General features: G+C 51.8%; 1 protein-coding gene across 1 annotated transcript in view; it reads left to right on the plus strand.

Moving 5' to 3' along the window:
- The window catches only part of LOC119110451 (metabotropic glutamate receptor), a gene marked incomplete in the record, with an annotated part of 78,184 nt that extends 54,165 nt beyond the window's left edge, over positions 1-24,019 (plus strand). The window contains 1 exon segment of the mRNA XM_037234282.1: positions 23,527-24,019. Coding sequence (XP_037090177.1) covers positions 23,527-23,678 — 152 coding nt within the window.
- Between the last annotated feature and the right edge of the window lie 707 nt (positions 24,020-24,726).

The raw sequence follows: 24,726 nt of genomic DNA on the forward strand, positions 1-24,726 counted from the left end.
AGGAGAGAGAGAGAGAGAGAGAGAGAGAGAGAGAGAGAGAGAGAGGACATATATATATATATATATATATATATATATATATATATATATATATATATATATATATATATATATATATATATATATATATATATATATATATATATATATATAGTCGTGGAAACCGATCTCCCACGTCAGGCACGTGGCCAAAACTTTTAGTACTTTATCATATTAGGCGAAGTATTTTATGTGAAACTCTTTGTTCCAGTGGGGGGGGGGGCATGGCTTCCTTGGCCCTCCCCTTTAAAACATCGTGCAAGGTTTTTTCCATTGATCGCTGGGATTCAGCATTCTTACCAAGCAAAATTTGTCCACTAAGTCCTAAACCGCCATCAAGTTAGGTCGCCCAGTTCAACGTATCATTTTGCCTCGATCCTTTCTCCAGACAGGTGCGCGAAGTGTTTTGCGAGCCGCTGTGGTGCGGTGACCACAGCCGGAGTCGACGCCGTTGGCGGGACGCCAGCTGACCTCCCCACGTGGGCCGGTCCAAACAGGGCTCCTGCTCTCATACTCGTACCCAATGTCACTGGATGGCGAGTCTAGCCTCGTCCCCAAGCTACGGAGGCGGCGAACGATGCCACTTGATCGAACAGTATTGTTCATGAGCCTTCTATGCGTAGAAACATCCTTCTTCAAACAGTGCCGAACCTTGGCGGAAAATTCAGTTTGTGCGCGCGTGCGCGCATGCGTGTGTGCCTGTTTGCGTGTGTGTGTGTCTGTCTGTCTGTGTCTGCCTGTCTGTCTGTTGTCTGTCTGTCTGTCCGTCTGTCTGCCTGTCTGTCCGTCTGTCTGTATGTCTGTATGTCTATCTGTCTGTCTGTCCGTCTGCCTTTCTGTCTGTCTGTCTGTCTGTCTATCTGTATTCAATGTCCGTGAAAGGTAGAGGGCGTGCTCAACGTTATGAGCTGAAGAAACCTTAGGAAGGCCATCCAAAATGTCATCCTGACAGCTTATGCACCGTGAACCGCCCAGCCTTGACTTACAATTTGTATTAGATACAGATGGTACGTTTGAAGTCTTAAGCAGCTTGGAAACATCCAGTGTCCACAAAGGGCATGGAGTAGATCACAATAACATGGTCATAAGGCTGTCTGTGGTGGTCTCTGAATGCTCCGGACTTCGTCTTTTGGTATTGATGAAGCTAAATTTTCTCAGTTTAAGGCAGAGATTGATGCGCTTTTTTAAGATTGGCAGGCAACTTTGTATCGGTATTGACATAGAATCGGCAGAAGGGGTTTCATTCTACCAACACTGTTGAAGGTGGCAGAATCAACGAATCTGGTCAGAGTTATCTGTGCATCTCTAAATTTTTGCTTTTGGACTATTGATGGTTTTTATATGCGAAGTTCATGACGGGCATAGCTCTGCTATGCTGTGGTTCGCATATGTTTATGCTCTTAGATATCACGAGCGCATAGGAACTGTCAGAGCATTTCAAAAGAAATGGTTCACATTTGAAGATATTGAAGCAAGCACCGGATGTAATAAGATAAACTCACTTATACCTATTAGCATACCTTTTGAGTGGAAAAGACTACTCTAGATATCAATTTTCCGTTTAGTAAATACAAGCGTTTGCACGCTCGCTTTGCTGTGCTTATTTGAATCATGAAAAGGTTTAATGGTTTATGTTTTACAGTTGAATTCACGTATCTAGCTGCCCTAGATGTAAAGATATAGCGCAAAATATGAAAAACAGCCGGTAACGGCCCGATCCATCTAGTTTGCTCGTGCACACGTGACACGCAGCACGTGTAACATTATAACTAACGCCAGCTGATTGTCCGTTTGATTCCATATCAGTACATGCCACTCCCAAGTGGCTCGGTGCTTCTGGTGCGGAGTTGTCGCTCAAAATTTTTAAACCTGTTAAAAATACGAAATCCATTTTTCCCAGAACGTGTTGGTGTGACACGTATCTCGTGCGCGCGCACATGTGGAAAACCACGGCTGGACGTTTAATTCCTTATTGCGGCATGCCAGCTCCGGCATGAGACCGACGAAATCGGCAACGTGCATCTTCACGTGTAGTGTGCGAGTGGCTCGAGACGCGTGCGACATCACATCTTATACCACGTGTGTGCCCGTTAGATTGCCTATCGAAGCATGGGACTATCGAGTTGCTTCGTGTCTTGTGTGCCGAAATGTCGCAAAAACGTTTAAATCCGTCGGAAATAAAAAAAGCCAATGCTTCAGCACGTGTGCGCCATGACACGTGGCTCGTACAACGGAAAACTCGTACTACCCCTATCACCCGCTCTACTAATCCATGACTGTAATAATGTATGCATGATGATTCATGCCACTTATCCATTGCCCCGTGAATCTCAATGATATCTCCCTACCCTCTGTCCCGAAATGTAATGCAAAATGTAAAAGAAGGCGTAAGCTTAAGCTCCATTTTGCTAGACTGTACACCCTATCGAAGCGTACTACTTGCAGATCGCTTCGTGCCCTGGGTGTCGCGTTATTGCAAGCACGTGTAAACCTGCCGGAAACAGCCAAATCCATGTTTGAACATGTGAGCGCCACAACACGTGACGCGTATGACCACTCATTATGATCTTGCCCGTTCCATTCCTTATCGAAGCGTGCTACATCCGAGTGTATCCCTGCGCTGGACGCCGAGATGCGGCACAAAGCGCGTAAACCTGTGGGAGAGAGCGAAATCCATCTTTGTGCGCGTGAGGCGTGATACGTTGGAATGTACCATTTTCCATGGCATATCTTTTCGTGGCGCTGGCGGGCCGCTTCGACCGGTCGTTGTCGAGACGTCGGTGGGAGGTGGCATAATCAGTCGGCGGCAGTTAAATCCCGCTGGCGGGCCGCTTCGACCGGTCGTTGTCGAGACGTCGGTGAGAGGGGGCATAATCGGTCGGCGGCAGTGGAATCACCGGCCATTACATAACCAGACCGCCGTGTAACCTTGAAAGAATCGCCTGCGACTGCCGGAAACGGGACAACACCGCTCCGTCGCGGCGTAAAAAGCCGTTATGCAACCCATTAGTCTGGGCTCATTTGCGAGCGATATGTTTTCAAAATGCCGTCAATGAAAGGGTGGTGAGGAGACAAAATGAACCGGCCAACACGCTGGTGTAGCTTTCAACACTCAATTTCAGACAGTTTCGGTGGTAGCGCTTGTATTCGGCGTCGAGTTTTAAAACTCGGTCGCTTGCAACTTGTCTTGCAATTTTCAACGCAACCGTGCGTCGCACAAACTCGTAATCCCCAACAGATTTGTAGCCGAAGCAATGGTGAAGGCTGGGAAACTAAATTTACACCTGTACGCGCACTGAGTGCCGAGATGTAACCCAAAACGTAAAAACCGGTCAAAAACGACCAATTCCATATTTCCGACACGTGTGCACATGCCTCGTGTGGCGTGACACCACCAACTGGATGCTATACGATGGCTTATTCGATACTCCGTCTGGATGTGTGAGTTTTGTGTCGCTGCGACCCGCCTTTGTCGAGGTGTACACTCTGGGAGTGCACGCGTGGTAGGCCGTCGGTCGGCGTTCGTTAAGATGTGCACTCTGGGAGTGTACACGTGGTGGGCCGTCAGTCGGCGTTCGTGATTTTGGCGTCGACCGTGTTAAAGTTAGGGGGATTTTTTCGACTATTTTTGCGTTCACCACACCCTCATTTTTGCGAAATGCAGAATTTTGGACGCGGCGGATACACACTTAAGCATCAGCCCTTAATCGTGTGAAAATTACGCTTTAAAATGTCCTGCCGTTTAGCATGTGTGTGATCCCAAAACATTCTGGCGAGCATGCTCCCACACATTGTTGCTTTAATATAATCGCAGATAGTAAAATAAAATAGGATAAGATAAGATATATAGATATTCCTCAATGCACCAAGGCTTGATTACATAATCGCATCTTGCACAACATTGATTGAGAGCCAATTGACGGCCGTTATATCAGGAAATCGTTCTTGCATGTTGTCAGATATGAACACCTCGGTGATTTTGTTTCGACTTGATCGCCACATGGCTTATGAAATGGCAGGGTTTGAATGACGTTATTGTGACGTCACGAATGCCAAGATGACTGAGATACTCTTCCCGACACGACTTTCCCCATTTCTGGGGGCTTGGAGCTCAGAAACTAGAGGGGTTTAGGTCTTAACAGGGGTGGAACTGTAAACATCATCGAAATGTCTTCAAGGTGGCCATTTTGGTTCAAAACCCCATATAAGTGCAGAACACTCCATTTGAGACTGATCTCAAGTTGGGCAACCTGTCCCGGAAAGCTGATGTGTATTGCGGTACAATCTAACTCATAAGGCGCCCCCGCGCCAACAGGACCCACGCCTTTCGCGCTCTCCTCCAGCGCTTTATCAAGTACGTCTACGGTAGAAAAAATGGCACTCGTTTAACGTGATGCGTTTGTTTTGCATAGCCGGTAAAATTTATGTAAATTGCAATGGGTCGGGGTTTTGCAAAATGCGGCCGCGTATCTTTGGATTCATTTTCCATAGTTCTTTGAGACCGTTCTTCGGCGCCTACGTTTGAACTCCGACTGCAACGGCCCAGGAAACATTATGTGCGTCGCTATGAAAAAAAAACTGCCGTTGGACTCACATTTCCTGAAACTATGTGCCTTATCCCAGCCTCATAGCATAGCAATACGGAGTCATAAGTCCTAAGACGCACTATTTCAGAATCAGTAAGCCGGACGTCTAGTCCCTAAAGACAGGTGTCCCAACGCGAGCAAATGCTGTCGGCGGAGGGTTGATTAACTTGCTCTGACCGCCGGCACTTTGGGGACTTGCCGGCGGACGCGGTTTCCCGGACCCCCGGCCGTGTCATGCATCGGAAACAGGAGAGCGCCTGCCTCTCCGCGCCATCGCCGCGCCGATCTGGTGACGATCTCAGCCCTGACAGTTGAGAGCCAGCTCCAGCTCTTTGCTGCTGGGCGCCGCTCGGGTGGCCGTGAATCCCGGCGCGCGGCAGGCAATTATCCACTGTTTGTTTCAGAACGATATCAGTTATCTCTGTCATGCCACCTTGAGTGTTTTGCTGTGTTTTTGTTTTTCCGGAGTTGGAGCGTCGATGCCCATTCTCTCCCTATCCCCATCTTCCTCTCTCTCTCTCTCAGTCTCCGCACCGCTGCAAAGTATATTTCGGATGCCATTTCCTACGCCTCTTTGTTGTGCATACATGATGGCGGGAAGTTTCGGAAGTTTGGAACGTACTGCGACAACTTAGGCTACTGCTTGCGGAAAGTTGGCATTGGATGGTTAAGAGCTGTTTTCCGGTCTCTCTCACTGGGAATATAGACATATTTCGAGCTCTGATAATGTAACATTTTCAGCCTGGATGGCCTTGCCATCCTGCGTGGCCACCATCATGTCTTGGATCTGGAGCTCTTATTTGCAATCCATGATCACGGTTCCATGAAATTTTCAGCAGCATGCAGGGCACGTATTGAGACGTTCGACTCAAAATTGCAGTGGTTTCGTGACATCTGAAATTAAACTGTATAAGGCGTGGTTTTCCTGTACTAAAGCAGTCTTGACATTTTACCCTCTCTTACAACACTCTCGCCGTTTCGTTTGTGTGAAGCTGTGTACAAACAAGAATAACAATAACAGTTTGTCCAAGAAACTTTGCCCTTGAAGTTGCATCATTGACATTGAGCACTGCCACAAAAACCTGAGATATCGCTAAATGCTTCAGCAAAGTTTCTACGACGAGAACAAAACTGAGAACAGCATGCCCAGGGCCTCGAGACTGTTAAGGTTCCTGTCAGCACTCATGTCTAAACGCATGGAGATACTCTCATCCCGCCCGAGATTACTCGCGCACTGAAACGAATGACAACATGCAAGGCTTGTGGCGACGATTGGATTGCTTCACAGGCATACTGCCATTTGCAATGGCAACATGCAAGGCTTGTGGCGACGATGGGATTGCTTCACAGGCATACTGCCATTTGCAATGGCAACATGCAAGGCTTGTGGCGACGATGGGATTGCTTCACAGGCATATTGCCATTTGCAATGGCAACATGCAAGGCTTGTGGCGACGATGGGATTGCTTCACAGGCATATTGCCACTTGCGTTTGCCGTAGCGCGACCTCATCTATTGCCAGTCATTAACACCCACGTTACAACGTAAAATTGCATAGCCAATGAAAGGTCACGTGGATGTATTGCTATCAATATCAGGAGACACGAAAATAAAATGTAGGTCCGTGCCCATTTTACCGACCGTGATGAAGCTGGCGTAGAGTGTAGCCTACTCACAGATTGCTCATTAGCTCGCTGATCATGGTTTCCTGTCCGGCCGATCCGCGAATTCGACCATGCTGAATCCTATCAACAACCTCGTCAGCAGCGTGGACTACGGACTTGGCTGCTGTCTCATGGCTGCCAACACATTCACGGTGTCTGACAGCGCTCCCCACGGCCCGATGGTCGGTCATAGAGACGCTAGGCTGCTGCGGATAGAAGATCACTGGTGTAGTCAGTGGTTTTATGGTTGCCGAAAGGGTTTCGCGGTGGGTTTAAGAATATCCTAAACAACTATTGGATGATGTAATGTCCAATCCTGGATCCTAGTCTCTTTCTGTCTTTGACAGTGACTTGGCAGCGTTTTTTAAATGCCAACATTTTTGAGCCGTAGCTATAATGACATGGATCAACCATGCCATTTTAACTCTGATGGTGGTAAGGATTTCAAAAAGCACGAAGGTGCGGTCGCGCTCCCCCATCCTTACTGTCAGCCGCCAGCGGTACAGCCTCGCCCTCCACCATACCTCGCAGCTCATCACTGTCAGCCGCCAGCGGTACAGCCTCGCCCTCCACCATACCTCGCAGCTCATCACTGTCAGCCGCCAGCGGTACAGCCTCGCCCTCCATCATACCTCGCAGCTCATCACTGTCAGCCGCCAGCGGTACAGCATCGCCCTCCACCATACCTCGCAGCTCATCACTGTCAGCCGCCGGCGGTACAGCCTCGCCCTCCATCATACCTCGCAGCTCATCACTGTCAGCCGCCGGCGGTACAGCCTTGCTCTTCCCCCCCCCCCCCCCACCCCCCCCCCCCCATCCTACCTCACAGCTCATCGCTGTTAGCCGGCAGCGGCCTGGCCGTCTTACTGTCTCAGCCGTGCCCGTGTCATCGGCACGTGACTGCTCAGGTCTGGTGACGAGGCTGCACGCCAGGCCACCCAGGTGGCCACTGCGTCGCCCGACTCCTGCGCCGCGGTCTAGGCTGCTGGGAGCGGGGAATCAGACGGTCCGGTCCGCTGCGAGCGGGAAATCAGATGGTCCAGTCCCCTGAGAGCGGGAAATCAGACGGTCCAGTCCGCTGGGAGGGGGAATCAGACGGTCCAGTCCGCTAGAAGCGGCAATCAGACAGACTGTAATTTGGACTGGTTGCTGGCGCTGGCATTTACTGGGCGTCAGCAGGCAAACCTCGAGCGAGAAGCGGCGGCTCTCACTGGTCAGCTTTGGAATCGAGGCGACGGAGAGGTCACCCGGGACTGGCTGCGCGCCAGCGACCTTCGGCTGACCCGGCCAGGGCGGGATCGGCAAGTGGCTTGTGCTGGGCCAGCCGGACTCAGCTGGGGTCTGGCGGGGAACCGTTCCGCCGGTTGAAGAAGGCAGCCAGGCTTGATTAACACACCTGGGACCAAGCCAGCAGTGTCTGGAAGGCAAGAGTGACGTGGAAGGTTGCGAAGCGTTCCATTCACAGTGGAGATGAAATTTTCGACCCGCTGGTACAAAATCGGTCATTGAAAGGAATGCATGTGGTATAACTGGCAATATACGCGCCACAAAAAACATGTGCTAAAATATCTGGAATATTTCTGGAATATTTCTGCAATATCGGAATATTTCTGGATGCTTAAAACAGATGAATGAATGAATGAATGGATGTATGGAATATGCTGTCACAACCCGTTGACTTGGATTTGAAAGCAAGTTTTTATTTGTCATAAAGCTTTACGGAATTAAAGTTTTGTGCCTGTGGTTTTCTTAGAGCCGTATTTAACAGAGAACGGTTTTAAAGGGATATTTGCGACACAAATGTTTTAAGAAGTGCGTGTTACCATCGGCAACCATGTCTTTGCTGGCATTGATGTCATTACGTATATATTCGATATTCAGCAGCAGATTGTTCACATCCAGCATTACGTGGAAGTGAAGGCACATGCATTCAGGGGGACTATGAGTATATGGACATTTGCATTGAACGCCTAGTAATATTCAGGCGTTTTGTATGACACATCGTTCCAAGTAAATCCATAGCAGTACTAGGATGCTGGTTTTGCTCAAAGTAAAACAATGCATTCTCTCCAGCCAAGCTAATGAGCGGGAAGAAAGGGTGAGTCATGTTTACATTGGCTGGCCAGATTAGTTGCAACATGCTGGTGTAGGACAGATGACATGATTCAAGGAAAACAAAACAACTGGTCACAGCACATGCAGGGGTGTTGCTGCTGTCCAAACTCCGTCAATTCTCGATCAAATAAGAAGATATACATACCGGTCTGGAGCATAACGCATAGAAATGTATTCACACACTGCCCTGGTGCCATCAGTTAACACGCGCTCGGGTGAGGGGCGGGGCAACTTGACCACCCCGAAGGTTTTTCCGGAATGGTTTCCGAACGGCGCGGCGTATCCGCGCCAAATTTTGCATGGCTCTAGACAATTGAATAGCAAATCCTTTGACATCAAAAGTTTATATTTACCTTGTAAGGTCGCTGATCTATAGCGGGTCAAAGTCAGACCATGGTTTCAGCGAAGGCCATTTCTATGGAATCGTTCAATCTGATACAACAACAGAGTGTTTGACGAAGCCATATATCTCTGAGATGCCTTCTTGGGCACCACAAATATGGAATGAGCAAATAACGTTGACCTAAGGTCAGGTATGAAGTTCAGACCAAGATGAAAACCGACCTGATTTATTACTCTAGGACTTGCTGTATGCGATAGTTTCTGGTGCTCATTTCGAATTTATTGACAGCAGGAACCGCATTGTACATCTTCCATTGACTTCTTAGAGGTCAGAACAGGTCATTGACCTAATATGACCTGGGTCTACATTTTGTTTTGGGAACATACTGCCTAGCGTATTCTTGTCGCTTATTCAAATGCAATACTCAGAGCAGTCTTGTATGATTTTGGTCACCATAACCTTGAAAAAGCTAAACATGGTCACTGACCACAAATGGGCTTGTGACCGTTTGCTTACAAGTAGCTGCCTAGGTCCTGGGGACACTTTGGAGACCAACCTGGAGTTTGACCTGGTTTGACCTTATTTGACCTGAAGGTCATGACCTAGGAAGCTCAAAATTTGACCTACGTGAGTTCACGTACAGGTCAACAACCCTGTAAGTTAAGTGTATCTAGCTTTCTAGTTCCCGGGATCTCTGGGGGTCAAATTGATCCTCCCCACCACCCAAGCAAACCGTATCTAGCCAGCCACCCGGGCGCGTGTTAAGTCTGGTGCTCAAAAGAGCACATACTACAAGTGATCTTTCCGCACACCACATGGGTGACGGTGCCTTTTGGCCTCTTAGGCCATGCGGGCACCTGTGCCCGATGACATCCAGCTCTTCACAGCGGTGATCGCTCGCTTGGGCTGTCCCAGTTTCTGCGGAATTTCCACGCATGCGGCACTCTTGAGGTGCCCCAGGTGTGGAGAGCAAGGGGTGAGAGCGGAGGAGTGCGCCGGCCAGCTAATGGCGGCACATCTGGACATTCGGCGCCCTCTCATGGGCTCCTTGAGCGAGACCAGAGCTGATTCAGACAGAAGTAATAACTCTATTCCCCGGAGAAAAACCATGAGAATGGAGATATAGTTGGGTTAATATTTCGGCAACATGCCTTCATCGAAACAACTGTAGAGGTGAATGCAAAATCGCCTGTCGATGATCGTACTCGCTTTTTCAGGTACTTTTTTGAAACAGCGAGCCACAATTTTTACAGGACACCAAAATTTAAGGAATTAAACAATGAGCCATTGACAGCCATTACTACGATACAGTGCATATCTAAGACATGTCAACCAATTGACTGAGGTATATTGCCGAAATATCAACGCATCTATATCCCAATTCCCCTTTTTTTCTCCGAGGAATAAGGCCATTACTACTGTCTTATCTATGCGAATAGTGTTTCTCGCAAATACGCGTAACAACTTAGACCAGAGCTGTTCGCGCAGTGTGTGCTGTCACATTATGCTGCTGATATCTTTGACTTGATGGTGTCGGCACACTTGGCGTCAAGAGCACGTCGAAAGAGCTTCAGATCTCCGAGCTGACAATCGGAGATAACCGTCAACATCTCCTTGGCCCCGTCTTCAAAGAAAAACGGCCTGATGATGTCTTGCGCGTTGAGTGCGTACCATACGGTGATGTTATACAAATGCAAAATGACATTCAGCACCACCACGGTGGATTTATACCTCCAAATCTGTCAACTTGGTGGTCGATCTGCCCATAGGGATGGGAGTGAGCCTTATCAGACAACCTATTCTATCCAGGAAAGCTGGGCACACAGAACTTGGCAGGTTCAGTGTTTATCTCTTGCGCCCACTGTGATGAATGCTCTGATTCAAAATAGATGAGTTTGCCCAAAACAGCTCAGTAAAAGGAGCATAGCTTTTCTAGCAGGGAGATTTTTTCTGTTGTTGGACTAGGTTCAGAATTTTCGCTGATTTAGCACAATTGAGACTGAGATTGGTCAAGTTTGGTTCTCGAGTGCTTCTTTAGCTGGCTCTTGTCAGGGACTGAACCACGTGATGCCGCAAAATGCATAAATTAAGCTTTAATATGAATACTGAACAGCGTCGCGTACTTGATCTATAATCTGTACATCATCTATAATGCAATCATCTATAAGGGAAGTACATCGTTTCAAATGTAGTACTTCTGTGGAGACAACCGCCATACAGCCTAAAGTGTCCAGAATATTTGCTCGTTTACGTGATGTTATGCTTAGGACTACTATACCATAAGCCCATAAAAATCTGTTTCATTGCCGATGCTGATTTCAAAGTGATCATTAACGCTAATCACCCAATTAAAACGTAACGTCGAACGACCGGGCCCGGTCTATCTGCCGCTCCCTAGACTGATTGGCCCTCGATTCTGCTCTTAACATTAATTGCATTGCCAAAAGTTGACTTCCAATTAGACTTAATCTTAGTGTGGATACAGTCCACGAATGGACACTGTTCTGTCGAGGGTTTTACACGTGTTTATAATCATTGATGGAGCTGACATGCAGAGGAGAAAACACAGCACGAAAAAATCACCAGCGACTGCAACAGCTCTACTTCTTTTCGGGTACCAAACAGCGCTCAAAGAAACCTTGGTGATGGTTTAAGTATGTACGTCCACCAGGTCGAATCATTATCACCATCGTTCATGTATTTATCTTCTCATCCATACATTTACGCCTTATGGGTTTTGGTTTGTGCATACTCTCAGATAAATTTCAGGCAGCAACCAGAAACGCGCTCCGTCACCATCAGAGGCCCGCTTCAGCTCCACCAGAGCCTTGTCTCAGCTCGACCAGAGCCCTACCTCAGCTCTATCAGAACTCTGTCTCAGCTCCGCTAAAGGCCTGTCTCATCTCAATCAGAGCCCCCGCCCTTCACGGGCGCGTGCCCAGTGTTAGCCCGCGTGGGCGAGCGATATATTCAGCAATGCTCTGCGCATCTTTAACGCACCCAGAAGCCACCATAAGACCCAGTGTATATATATATATATATATATATATATATATATATATATATATATATATATATATATATATGTGTGTGTGTGTGTGTGTGTGTGTGTGTGTGTGTGTGTGTGTGTGTGTGTGTGTGTGTGTGTGTGTGGTGTGTGTGTGTTTGTGTGTGTGTGTATGCGTGCATGTGCGTGTGTGTGTGCGTGTGCGTGCGTTTGTGCGTGTGTGTGAGTGTACGTGTACGTGTACGTGTGTGTGTGCGTGTGCGTATGCGTGTGTGTGTGTGTGTGTATTACATAAACATACTCCCTGGGCGGTTAATTTCCCTGCGAAATTTTCAGATTGCTTCTCGGAATGGATCGGCAGTTACAGTAGTACGAACATTAAACATTTCATTTGGCACTGCGTCACTGCCGATAAATGTAAAAACCAACGACGTGTGCGACATTGAATCACTAAAATTTCTTACAAAGAACGTTCTCAGCTGACGTCAAAACGCTTCAGATGATCCAAGCAATCATGGTGACTTTTCCTTGCTTTCCTTTTCCTTGCTTTCATTTCCTTTTCCTTTCCTTTTCCTTGTAAGTATTCATCATTCCAGAATCATTGCAGCATTGACTCTAGTCGGAGCGATGCTTCCCATTCATTTTGTCTCCTTCCTGATCGGCACCGACTCACGCCTGAACGTTGTTGACTTTTAAACAGCTGACTAGAAGGATGCAACCATCCGCCCTGATACAAGACGATTGTGATGTGGCGATGCCTGTTTGTTTTACACCATCAACACCAGTCCGCGTCACGTGCGCCTCAGTTTCCGGTCACAATTCTGATGGTGCACTGGCAGTGGTAACAGCACGTTCTTGAGCCATTTTCGAGTGGATCCGCCAACAAAAGCTGCTATTACTCTGAACGTTTCAGATGTTAATGCCTGAATTGATTGCACCGGGAGTTTCGAAATCAAAGCGACTCCGATTCCAAGAATATGTATTGGTGCTGAGCACTGCGCGACGCGTGAATGCTTTTCCGCGAACCATTATCCGTACCGGGCTGCTCTGAGTCGTGGATGTGATGTCATCATTAGCCATGCTATTTTGGCCCTGTGGACTTGGTCGGAAACGTACCAAACATGCGGAATGACGTCACTTGAGATTAGGGCGAGTTCTTACTCACATTTGTGCGTCAACATTGACGTTATGCTTGAATGTCGATTGTTCTTACGTCATTTCTTATCCACTCCAAGGATCCATCCAAAAATGGCGCAGGCGACCTTTGTCTTTCAGTACATTAGGCTCATACCATGTGACATTGCAAACATTTGTAAGCACAATTTGTCGATATATGGTCCTCCAGAAGAGAGTGCAGAGTACATGAACAGAAAAAGGCCAAACAATAATGGCATGGCCATGTGTAAGCCTTATTCGACGCACGATAACTTTCATGCATCTCATTCTAGTCTCTCGGCTTTCTTAGTTTCTTTTATGTGGTAAACGGTTCTGGGCCGCCTTTTTAAGTTTCAATCATTCTTATGTTCCATTCAATATTTTACAAGCATTTCGGTTCCAATATATTTGGGAAAGGTTAATTCGGTTTTCAAGAGAACAAATGAAATACTGGTGAGCCAGTGAGCCACCCAAAATAATACCAGCATGCAATCATGCCAGGTGGTATGGTTTTAGGTGGCATGAAGAGACCCCGGATTGTCTGAAAACCAGAGAACTCCAATATACATTTTTTAATGCTCTCCTTTGCTTCAACCGGCCTTTGTCATAAAACGAGGAAACTAAAAATGAAAATTTGGGCCCCGCTTTGAGGCTCGAAACATCGATTTTCTCACGCGAATTGGATATGCCAATTTATACCCACAAGCGGACACCGCTCCATGGCTAATCACAGCGCCGGTCCCCGAGAGTGCTGCCAGCCGCAGGAGGCAGCATTGTGCGCAGTAGCCACAGCATTAACGTAAATCAAGCATTCCACAACCGATTATTCGCGCCTTACCAGTGGCGCATCCAAAGGCGGGAGACATGGGACATGGGACCCCCCCCCCCCCCCTCTTCCGCTTGGGCTGCGAAGGGAAAGCAGGGAAAGCACGGACGGGAATAGGGGACCGAGCGTACACATTTTGTTCAGCATAAAACGCAAACAATTGAACGTCTTCGGGCCGCCAGGCGACTAAGATTAGCTGCTGAATGAAAATAAAAAGCCAGTGAGCAGAGAAAAGCAATTCGTCGCTGCTCGAGAAGGCTGTGGTTGGTCAGGTTTTAAGGCTCATTACGGTGTGCAGTAACCCTACACTGTTGTCAAAGATTCTACAAGTTCACTTGCCGGAATCCTCCCGACGCTAATGAGCCCTCCGTGCTGCGCGTCATTTCTTCGCACTTACTCGGAAGGCCCGACGATGTGGCTGGGGTCCAATATCCTTAGCTGCCGGAGCACTCCTGGCGAATAAGGAGCTCTCCATGGGTTGTTTTCATTCACCAGAAAGGCTTTATACGCTAGTGCCGTGAACCCATGTTAACCTACCCGCTACTCTCGGTTACACCGGAGTCCTCATGGGTCCCGGGTTATTTCCTTTCGCTTGGAGAACCCTGCGCTGTCGCTAGGAGCCATATAAGTAAACCTTCCGAAGCACTTGATGCCGCGGGACCCTCTAGATTGAAATAAAGTTATTTCCGTTCGCTCTCATTTGCGGAGGCCCCACACCATCGCCGGGGACCTTTCTGTTACCCAGTACGGGAACTCTCCATCGTCCATCGGTCATCGGGCACTCTCCATCGTCCACCGGTCATCGGGCACTCTCCATCGTCCACCGGTCATCGGGCACTCTCCAACGTCCATCGGTCAGTGACACATCACATTGTGGTCTCGGGTTCTTCTCATCTGCTCGGAGGACCCTACATTAGTGACGGGAGCTTCTTTGTTGACCTGCCGTGGCACCGTCGATCGCTCAGGTTCCGTCCCTGTTGGTTTTGGGGTTTCCGTTTTACCGGAGAGCCCATGCTGTTCTCGGGCACCTACGTGTCAATCGGCGGACACTATTGATCCTACGTGTCAATCGGCGGACACTATTGATCGCTACAGAGTGCTCCACAGTGTTTTTTGGCTTTTCCCATGAAGTCGGAATGGCCTTACTTTGGTGTGCTTGGAGCGCCGGAAATGTCACTCACGGTGATTTACCTACTCGAGATAAACACAATGACGGTGCCGCTTGGTGCCCCAGCCAGAAACAGCAGCCGCATATGCTCCGCGGATTTTGCACGCGCAATTGCACAAAATGATTTTATGCCCCACCGACGTCGCATAGTTTCCATTTGTCGTTGATTTCTCGTGGTTGTTGAGTTTGTTCTACTCATAATACCAGTGCTTTTAAAAGTACGGCTCGTTTGCCCGAAGACAGCACAGTTGTCAACATACTTCATCACCGATGGTGCCGTTTTTGCGCAATGCCCTGCTTTTCAATGCAGCGCTTCCCGCAACGCACCAGCTACTTCATGGCCTCGCCGAAGCTCTGAATGGGTGGATGTTTGCGATACTGGAATAAAGCTGATCCCAGTGCGGACCACGTTGGAGGGGGCGCCACCAGGTGATCTTCCGTTTCAAGGAACGTCCAGAGGTCATTATCCAGAGCTGCAGTCAGATATTATCAGCCAATGTTGCAGTCACAACAGCGGGGCGGTGGGGTCCTGTCGTGGTGACAAAGCAGCCGGCCGCGTGTCTTCCCTGGACGGTGCTCGGCCGGCCGCGTGTCTTCCCTGGACGGTGCTCGGCCGGCCGCGTGTCTTCCCTGGACGGTGCTCGGCCGGCCGCGTGTCTTCCCTGGACGGTGCTCGGCCGGCCGCGTGTCTTCCCTGGACGGTGCTCGGCCGGCCGCGTGTCCTCCCTGGACGGTGCTCGGCCGGCCGCGTGTCCTCCCTGGACGGTGCTCGGCCGGCCGCGTGTCTTCCCTGGACGGGGCTCGGCGATAAGCCGGAAGGGGATGTTTGCTCAGCATGGTTTTGTTCAACGGACCTGTGTGGGCAATGTATAACCAAGCAGTCGAAACGCCCGAAAGACTCACTTCTGTTATTACTGACGGGCCTGTGACAGTGATACTTTTACGAACCGGATACGCTATTATTTTGCCCTTGTAGTCCCAAAATATCGTGTGCATTACGTTTTCGGAGGGTGCCACCATACGACATTTTTGGGGACGTGCAGTTTGCACGCTTCTACTGCATCGACTGCCTTGTCGTCTCTGGATTAAACAGCGGGAACCAACTTTTACCTGCGGTGACAGGTAGCTCCAAATACCGACCTCCCTCCTCTTCGTAGCGGCACAGACCCTCCTAGCCAACTTGAGCGTCCCTAGTTTCTCTTCTCGTGATAGCTGTTTTGACATCCACCTTAAGGCAGTTTTGGACATCCTCAGGTGATCATGAATGCTACGGAGGGCTGTTCCGCCAGTCATATCGAGGTTCTGAGCGTTCGGCTTGATTGTCATGCGTACAACAAACTTTCGTAATCATGGCCTCTGCGTGGGTCACATGAGCGGGGTCACTCCGAGCTGCGGGTCTCCTGGAGCGTGGTAAGTCCCGCACGGTCCCCTTAGTCTCCTCCAGCACACGCACGCACTTACGCGCCTCTGACTAGGAAAAGGCATTATCACCATAAACTTTTAAAAGCTCTTTGTGAATTTCACATAGCATTTTCTGTAGGGTCATGAATCAGATGAACGAACGCTGCTGTTTTCTGGGGGGGGGGGGGGGGGGTTGCCATTTGCAAACCAGCGTTCAAACGAAAACAAAATTCCGGGCGGCAGGAAAGACAGCGCAGCATCTCTCAACAGACCTCCGAAAAAGCGCTGCACATCTCAGACGAGGTAAGTTGCGGCACTCAAGTCTTCTGTGTGCAAAGTAAATAGGTTGAGTTTTGACTTAAAAATAAAAAGCACCTAGCACTTCACACGGTTTTTTAGCAACAGATCAGCGGTCCTTCGTTTTGGAATGCATCTTGTAAGTACGCATCTCACTCATAACTAAATTTGCATACAAGCATATTTTATTTTCAGCGAAATATGCATTATGATCTCTTGCATTCAAGTCAAACAAAATAAACTCTGCTGCATTGACGATGTGCCGATCACAGCATCGACTAGCAAGCTAGCCGCAAGCGACTTTGAGATCCATCGTCTTGCTTGACTTTGGTGGTGTTTAGCGGCTAACTTCAGTTCATTTTATCACATCTTCTCCGATATATTTAGCCTTTACATGACGGGGTTCACCATGTGCTGGAAAAAATTAACGCGCTCGATGTATGGGCAAACGTGTCACAGCTCGTTTCCTACGGCTGCACACGGGGGATATTTTCCGAGATACAAAATAATAGCCTGGTAGGCCGGGGGCCCACCAGAAGAGGGCTGGAGAGAACCTTTCCTGGAGAGGAGTGCCCCTGCCAGGGGCCTCTCCTCGCCCTCTCCAAAACCAAAACATTGCATGCCTATCCCCTTCATTCCCCGAAATTCCGGATCCACCACGGCACCTAACGATATTATCACATTGGAACAGGGGCATTACCTGACTTTTTGTCAGGGAGGCGCTCTGGTACGCTGAGGAGAGCCAAATATCATTGAAGAAAGTTGCCTATTGACAGCCTGAAGAATGTCACCCCAGTCAGTCAAAAGTCTGCCATTGGGTCCTTCATGTTTGTTTGTGGCCCGTCGTGATCGTCTGGAGGCTCGGAATAGGCCAACTATTTTGCGCTTCGCGTTAAAAATCTGCGTCAGACTGTGGCCCCCTTCGGAAGCCAAAGATCTCCTCATTCCCCCTCCTTGAATCAATCTCTGGTCCCACAAGGCCAGGGCCCTGCCCCACGTTAGTGGAGCCTGCCTCAGCTCCACCGGAACCCTGCCTCAACTCCACCGGAGCCTGTCTCAACTCCACCGGAGCCTGTCTCAGCTCCACTGGAGCCCTGTCTCAGCCCCAACAGAGGCCTGCCTCACATCATCAGAGTGCCACTAGATCTCCATCCGAGTCCCGTCTGACTTCCAGCGGGCCCCGCGCCAGCCCGACCGCAGCCATGCCCCACGTCCATAGCAGACCCGCTGGACGTGTGACAGCGCGCGGCCGCACCTTCCCAGCACCGCGTACGTCCATAGATCCGAGTTGACCCATAATTGGTGCGCTCTCTGCCTGAGCACGAGATCGCACGCCCGCAGCGCGGCTTGCTGTGCGCAGTGCTGGTCCGCGGCCGATTTCGGCTTCCCATAACTTCATTTATTAAAGTATCGACCACTAAAGTGGTCGGCGCCGCGGCCACCACCAGCCAATAAGGGGGCCGCCAGCCGATGAGCGCGACCATTACGCGGCTCTTGTAATCTGTGGCGCGCAGCTCACGCCGGGCTCACCGCCGCCCACTGCGTACGTGGAAACGAGAGGAGCCGCGCCCAGCCGGGCGCCGTTTGAGGCCGAGATTACCGGCCGTGTGCGGTCCGTATTCAGTGGAGCCGCTGGTGCGCTCGGCACGGCGCGGCCATGGGGCGGCGCTCGCTGCGGTGGCCGCGGACGGGCCGACGCTCGGACCGGGAAGAGTGGGCCATGCACTCGCCGCGAAATGGGCTCGTTCGGGCCCGGAAGTGGTGGGAGGGGAGGCTCGTGGTGGTCGAGTGGATATAGTCGCCTGGGCTTGCCGCCGATTGCGGTCGGCTGGCAGGTCGGGGGTGTTGATCGCTTCGTGATTGGGTTTCGGTTTGGTCATGGCTGTTGGCAGGCTGTGATTGCTCTGCTGCCCATATACTGCCGCGGCTATATCACGTAGTTCCAGGACCACGTCATGGTATTTGGATAGCCTGGCTCCTAGGCTAGACATCAGTCTCCGAACTTTGGTTGCTCCTGAATCAACCCGATGTTCTCAGGCCAGACCAATGTCAATATCAAAGCCGCAGTTTTCGGTTGCGTCCACTCCCAGCGAACGCTGACCACGGTTTCGACTGTTTCTTGTTTCGTTGATGGTCAGGACTGCTAGAGGTTTGCGCTACCCTCGACACGCTTGCTCGGCTGAGGTCCGTGGTCGCCCGGTGATGCCAGTAGTGCGTGCTGCGAGGAAGTGCGGGACCTCGTTCGTCCCCAAAGCCGGCCAGCGATCCGAACTCCCAGCAGTCTGCGGGGCTTGCGTGGCACCAGGGCGACCCGTGCTCCCAGCAGTCTGCGCGGCTTGCGTGGCACCAGGGTGACCCGTGCTCCCAGCAGTCTGCGGGGCTTGCATGGCACCAGGGCGATCCGTGCTCCCAGCAGTCTGCGGGGCTTGCGTGGCACCAGGGCGATCCGTGCTCCCAGCAGTCTGCGGGGCTTGCATGGCACCAGGGTGACCCGTGCTCCCAGCAGTCTGCGGGGCTTGCGTGGCACCAGGGCGATCCGTGCTCCCAGTAGTCTGCGCGGCTTGCGTGGCACCCGGTCGCGGCGAATCCTGCCAAGATATCCTGAATACAGGACCAAGTTAAATCTAGGCACGTTCTTTCCGCACCGTTTTTCTCGTGCGCCGCTGCTGTGTGGGCCTGCCCGCCCTCCCGCGCCAGCAGAGGCAGGTAATCCCGGGCTGATCTACAAGCAGCTGCGCCCTTTGTAGACGCGGCCGGGCGGCGGCGCGGGCCGGGCGCCGCCTGCCGGGGCGGAGGCCGCCTCACGCGTGATCCGCGCCAATCGGCCGCCCAATTTATAGGGCTGGGGAGCGGCGGGCGCGACCGGCGCCGGCGCTATATCACACGAGCCTCCGCCCCTGCCCCGCCGGGCGCAGCGCGTAGGCGACCCCCTCCCCTCCCCCGGAAGCTCGTATTTTACCGAAATCGACCAAACTTCACTCCTTTGGACATAATTATGCAGAGACAGGACCGCGCACCTCCATCGGGCCCTCGGCACTGCACTAGTGATCAGAGATGGTCAGAACTTCGCCCGCCACGCAGGTGGCCGAGCTAATCAGGAATGAATGAGTGGTGTCGAATGTGGAGTGTTTTTCATTCATCTATGATTAATGGCATGATTAACCAACACCTTGTGGCTCAGGTGGCTGTCGGGGCTTCCCGCGCACTACAGAGTTTCAATTGATCAGGCACCACGTGCCACCGGCGCTGAAAGGCAATGTTCCACATTTGTATGGGGTTTTGGACCGAAATAGCCATCTGGAAGACCTTATGGTGCTTTCAGTGCATCCATGCCCTTCTTAAGACTTAAGCCCCTCTGGTTTCTGAGTCACACCCCTGGAAAAATTGGAAGCGTATTTCAGGGGAGATTTTTTCAAAGTCATCCTAGCATCCATGAGGTCATAATAGGGTCATTCTAATCCTGTCATTCCATAAGCCATGCGCCTATTATCAAGGTTAATGAAAATATAAATGTCGAGGTGCTCCTATCTTTGTGAGCACGATTTCCAGATATCACAGTTGTCAACTAGCTCTCAGTCAATGTTGTGCAAGGTATGATGACGTGATCAAACCATGACGCATTGAGGAGCATATTTACCAAACCGAAGATTGTACCGTCTGGAGCAGTCGTTTCCAAAAGTGCACCAATATTTACAAGTTAGCTTCTTTCGTCACATCTGATGCTTGTTTTAATATATTTACGCCTGAAGCTCCTTTCAAGCAATCGGATCTTCTGCAGCACAGCCCTGGCACAGGCAGAGTGAAATGACTCGACTTTGACCCGCTCAGACGGTGATGCCAGATGTCCGGACGGTGTCCGGATTACAAATTGTCAGCCGCTTGCAGGACGTTTGGTCCGAGCTGGCCCGCGGCCATGACCTGCCGCTGCAGAGTAAGGTCACGGCGACGCGAAGCTCTCGCCGTGACGCCGGTGACCCAGCCAGCGGGTCAACAGCTGACGCTGGTGACCAAGCCCCTGGGTCAGCAGCTGACAGCGCGGTCAGACGGCAGCGATGGTCGCGAGTGTTGGTGCCGGTAGGGAGAGGGCTTCTCATTCTGCGAGTGCCGGGATCGGTAGGGAGAGAGCCTCTCATTCTGCGAGTGCCGGGGCCAGTAAGGAGAGGGCCTCTCATACTGCGAGTGTCGGGGTCGGTAGGGAGAGGGCCTCCCATACTGGGAGTGTCGGTGCTGGTGCGGAGAGGACCCCTCATGCTGCGAGTGTCGGTGCCGGTGGGGAAAGGGCCTCTGATACTGCGAGTGTCTGCGCCAGTGGGGAGAAGACCTCTCATCTTGAGGGTGCCGGAGCCGGTAAAATGATGGAATCTTGCCACTCTCTCCGAAAGTGCGACGCCACTAGAGTGAGGGAGCTCCAGATACTCTTCTGTGAGTGCCGACGCCGCAGAAGTGAGGCCTTCTGTGAGTGTCGGCGCCCCAGGAGTGAGGTCTTCTGTGAGTGTCTGCGCCCCAGGGGTGAGGTCGTTGTACCACTCACCAGGGGAGTCGCCTGCAAAAGGATCTGTGGCCACGTTCATTTGGCGCGAAATGGCGACGGTTTTCTTCAAGGGATGCGAAAGCCTTAAGAAAGTGGTCGGCAGTGACTGGAATGAACGGAGTGGGCCCGTTCTCCATGAGCAGGTCTGTCTGGCTTTTTACTCTGAACGCTCCCGGACCTAGAGTTGAACAAGAGAGTAAACACATCGCGAGGAGTGGCAAGGCCCAAACCATTTTCCAAGTTGATTATTTTTGTGAGAACAGGGGCGAAGTCACCGGCCTTTTCCAGGGAGCAAGGAGATATGGGGGCTTCTTAAGCCGATTTGAAGACCTCCTATGCCAGTACTTAAAATTTCCCCTTGGACATCCCCCACTTTTTTTTGGGCTGGTGTTCTGTGTTTTTCGTCGGGCCACCCCTCCTTTGGATCATTTCGAGCCTTTTGTCAATGAACGAGGCATGATGTTCATAGTCAAGGGCCTCCCTCGGATATACTTGTCCCCTGCGTTCATTATGAGCGGCAAAAAGATATGTTTGCCCCTTTGAAAAATAGCAAGGAACGCGCCTGTTTGTTGTCCCACCTCTGCTGGCGATGCGGTCCCTGCCTGCGTCGCCATATGACTGATGTTAAGAGCTTCACCAAAGGTGACAGGGCCATAACACTCACTCTGCACTCTGTGAGGGGCACCTCACCCGACCCTTCCCCGCACCGGCTCCCAGGCCTTCTATGTTGAAGTTATGCTCGATGTACGACATGGCAATGTATTTTTCGGCATCCCAGGAAATCAGCTGAATTCCGCACCCTGCTGTAGAACATGGAGCATTTCCTAAGAGGCTTGAAATGCCAAACAGCTGAAAAACTCCATCGTGTCACCACCGAATATTGCCCGTTATTTGTCATCAGAATTTGTTTTACATTTCCGACACCTTGACACTTACTCCTAAGAACATAGTCTGTGGTGCCAACAAATGATCGTAGAATAGCACCTACATGTGAAGTAATCCCTGGTCCGATTTGAAATGCACACATGAGTTCGCGAGTTTTTCCAACGAAGCAGGGTTTTCAAAGATGGCAGTGCGACAAGGCGTGCGACACGTTGCAGTTTTGTTGCAGATGGAATACAGGAAGGCGGGATATGAAATCTAGCACGTTATGGCGCGAGCAATGAGCCCGAAAACTGAGCGCAAAAGGTGCTCCGCCAAAGAAAATGCAAGACACTCAGTGGCCATAGGATAATAAGGAGCATAGCCCGAAAGCATTGTGAATTTATCCGTGGCAGGCTGGAATGGATGATGCGTTGTTTGCTGGTAAAGGTCGGTGAGCAGCAACTTTGATCGATAAGACAGTAGATTCTCAGTTTAATTTCCTCGACAATTAATCACACGAGAACAGGAGGCATTTGTATCATTCCTAGGTTGTTACACCACGCCATTCATCCCACCCGGCCAAGGACTGCAAAGGTTTCTCGGCGTCGGGAACGATCTTTGTCTCCCCGACCTTTGTCTGCCTCTGCGTGTTTTGAGCAAGAAATCCATAAACCTGGCGAAGTACCCGGCAGCTTGTTGTCCCAGCGTTCCCGCGTGAGCATCAGCGGTTGTGTTCGCATTTCGGTGCGCTCAAAGGTCACTCCTAATGTCACCGAACCGCGCTGGTGTCGCCACGTGGCGTCCCACAAATTTATTCCGCCCGGCTGGAGTGGAGTGGCTGCGCGGGAGCACGTGCCAACGATCGCGGACGGGTCATCGCACCACAGCAATGGCAGCACAATGTCAGGGGTCACCGCACTCACTGGGCCCGCCAGGTCCCTGACGGGGTCCACGGTCTCAGCCAGGCTGGCTGGCTGCCTCGGGACGCACCAACCCAGAGGGTATCACCAGTCTCTGAGGGGCCAAGCTATTCCGCGCAAAATGTCCAGCTTGGCAGTTGGAAAGGATCGTGGGGAAACACCAGCGACGCTGATGTTTTTCACCTGCCGGCTGTAAAATTACGGCAGACAGAGTTCTGCTGTTGACGTCGTCACGACTGCTGCCTGAATAGCGGACGCTGTCGGACTATGAGCGCAGCTTCGTCGTCGAGGCTAGCAGTGCTAAGCCTCATTGTAACTCGATGAATGGAAGCTGATGACGTCTGACTACCCGTGCTGACGTCACCACCCGGTACTTATTCATTCACTGCTTATTTGCGCTCTGGACTGACGAGCCGCCGCAGGCGACAACAGGGGCCAGACGATAAACGGCGCCACGAACTTCTGGGCACAGTGCGTCCGTTGTCGCGTCGCCCCACGCGGTTCGTTCGCAAGCCAGCGGGAGCTGCGAGCGTAGCGGTGTCGTGTCGCGCCGCCGTCCAGCGTACCGAGCGTGACATGTTGCTGATCGGCGGACGTTCTGTTGCAGCAGACATCGAGCTGGAACGGCTGAGGGTGTGTCCAGTCTGCTCGGCCGGCTCCAATGGGCACGTGGGCTCGCCGCGCCACCTCGGCCGCCGGCCGCTGCCGCACCGCGCCGGCGTCAACGGGCCCGTCCAGGACGTGCCAGACGTGCAGCTGTAGGGTCTGCTGGACGTGCAGCTGTAGGGCACGCTGGACGTTCAGCGGCGGCACCTGGACGCGTCCAATGCTAGACTGTGGTTAGGCCTATATGCGCCTGAAGAACCTGGACGCGCTGCCGTGGAATCTAAACGTGCAGTCGTAGGACATGCACGTCCTGGACGCGCAGCTGAAGTCCTGTGCGTGCATCCACGGGACCGGGACATGCAGCTGCCTGGTCTTATTCGGCTGGACACGGCAAGACACTGTGCATGCCTGAGGCATATCCTACGACAGTGGTTCAGGACCGCTTGACGGTGGGAGCGTCTGTGCCAGTTTATGATGCCGAACTGTAAGGGGCAGTCCGGCACACGCAGTCCGTATGTAGTGGTGGACCTGCCAGGCCGCAGCGAGTCGGTGGCCCTGCAAGCGGCGGGTGGCCGGCTGCCCGATGTGCTCAGCTGCCGCCGTGTGACAGCTGAACCGTGTGACAGCTGTGCAGTGGCGGACCACGCACCCGCGGGTGCCCGTGTGACGACGGACGGGGCACCTGTGCGGAGACATTCCAGAGGACGCGCTGTGCTGTGTGGGAATGTGAACCCTCGTGTACGTCACGCGCAGCCGACCGCGGTGGAACTGCGTCAGGCCAACAACGACGCGTCCCATGGTTACTTGGTTACAGGCCCGCATCTTCGCGCAGGCATCGAAGTGCTGAGGCAGGGGGCCAAGTTCGGGCGGCGGCCGTGACGTCACGCCGCTCCGGCCGTGACGGCGGCTCGACGGCCGAGGTCTGCTGTTCGTTACGGACGTGCGCTGCCCCTCGGTGCGGCGCCCTGGGTCAGGCGCGGCGCGCGCGGTGCGGTTACCGGGCGCCGGCGTCTCCGGTCTGGGCAGCGTCGCGTGGCAGGTCGTCCTCGTCGTCCAGGTCGACCGGTCGTCCTCGAGACGGACAAACAGCACAGTTAAGGTCACTGTAACGCACCGGCGCCGTGGAGGCAGGGGTCGGGTGACGTGACGTGGTGCCACGCAGGCGGCGTGGGTCAGGCGGCGGGCGGGTCGGTGGGTAGTCGTT

Source organism: Pollicipes pollicipes, unplaced genomic scaffold, assembly GCF_011947565.3.
Source record: "Pollicipes pollicipes isolate AB1234 unplaced genomic scaffold, Ppol_2.1 Scaffold_7231;HRSCAF=8579_pilon_pilon_pilon, whole genome shotgun sequence".
Taxonomy (NCBI): domain Eukaryota; kingdom Metazoa; phylum Arthropoda; class Thecostraca; order Pollicipedomorpha; family Pollicipedidae; genus Pollicipes; species Pollicipes pollicipes.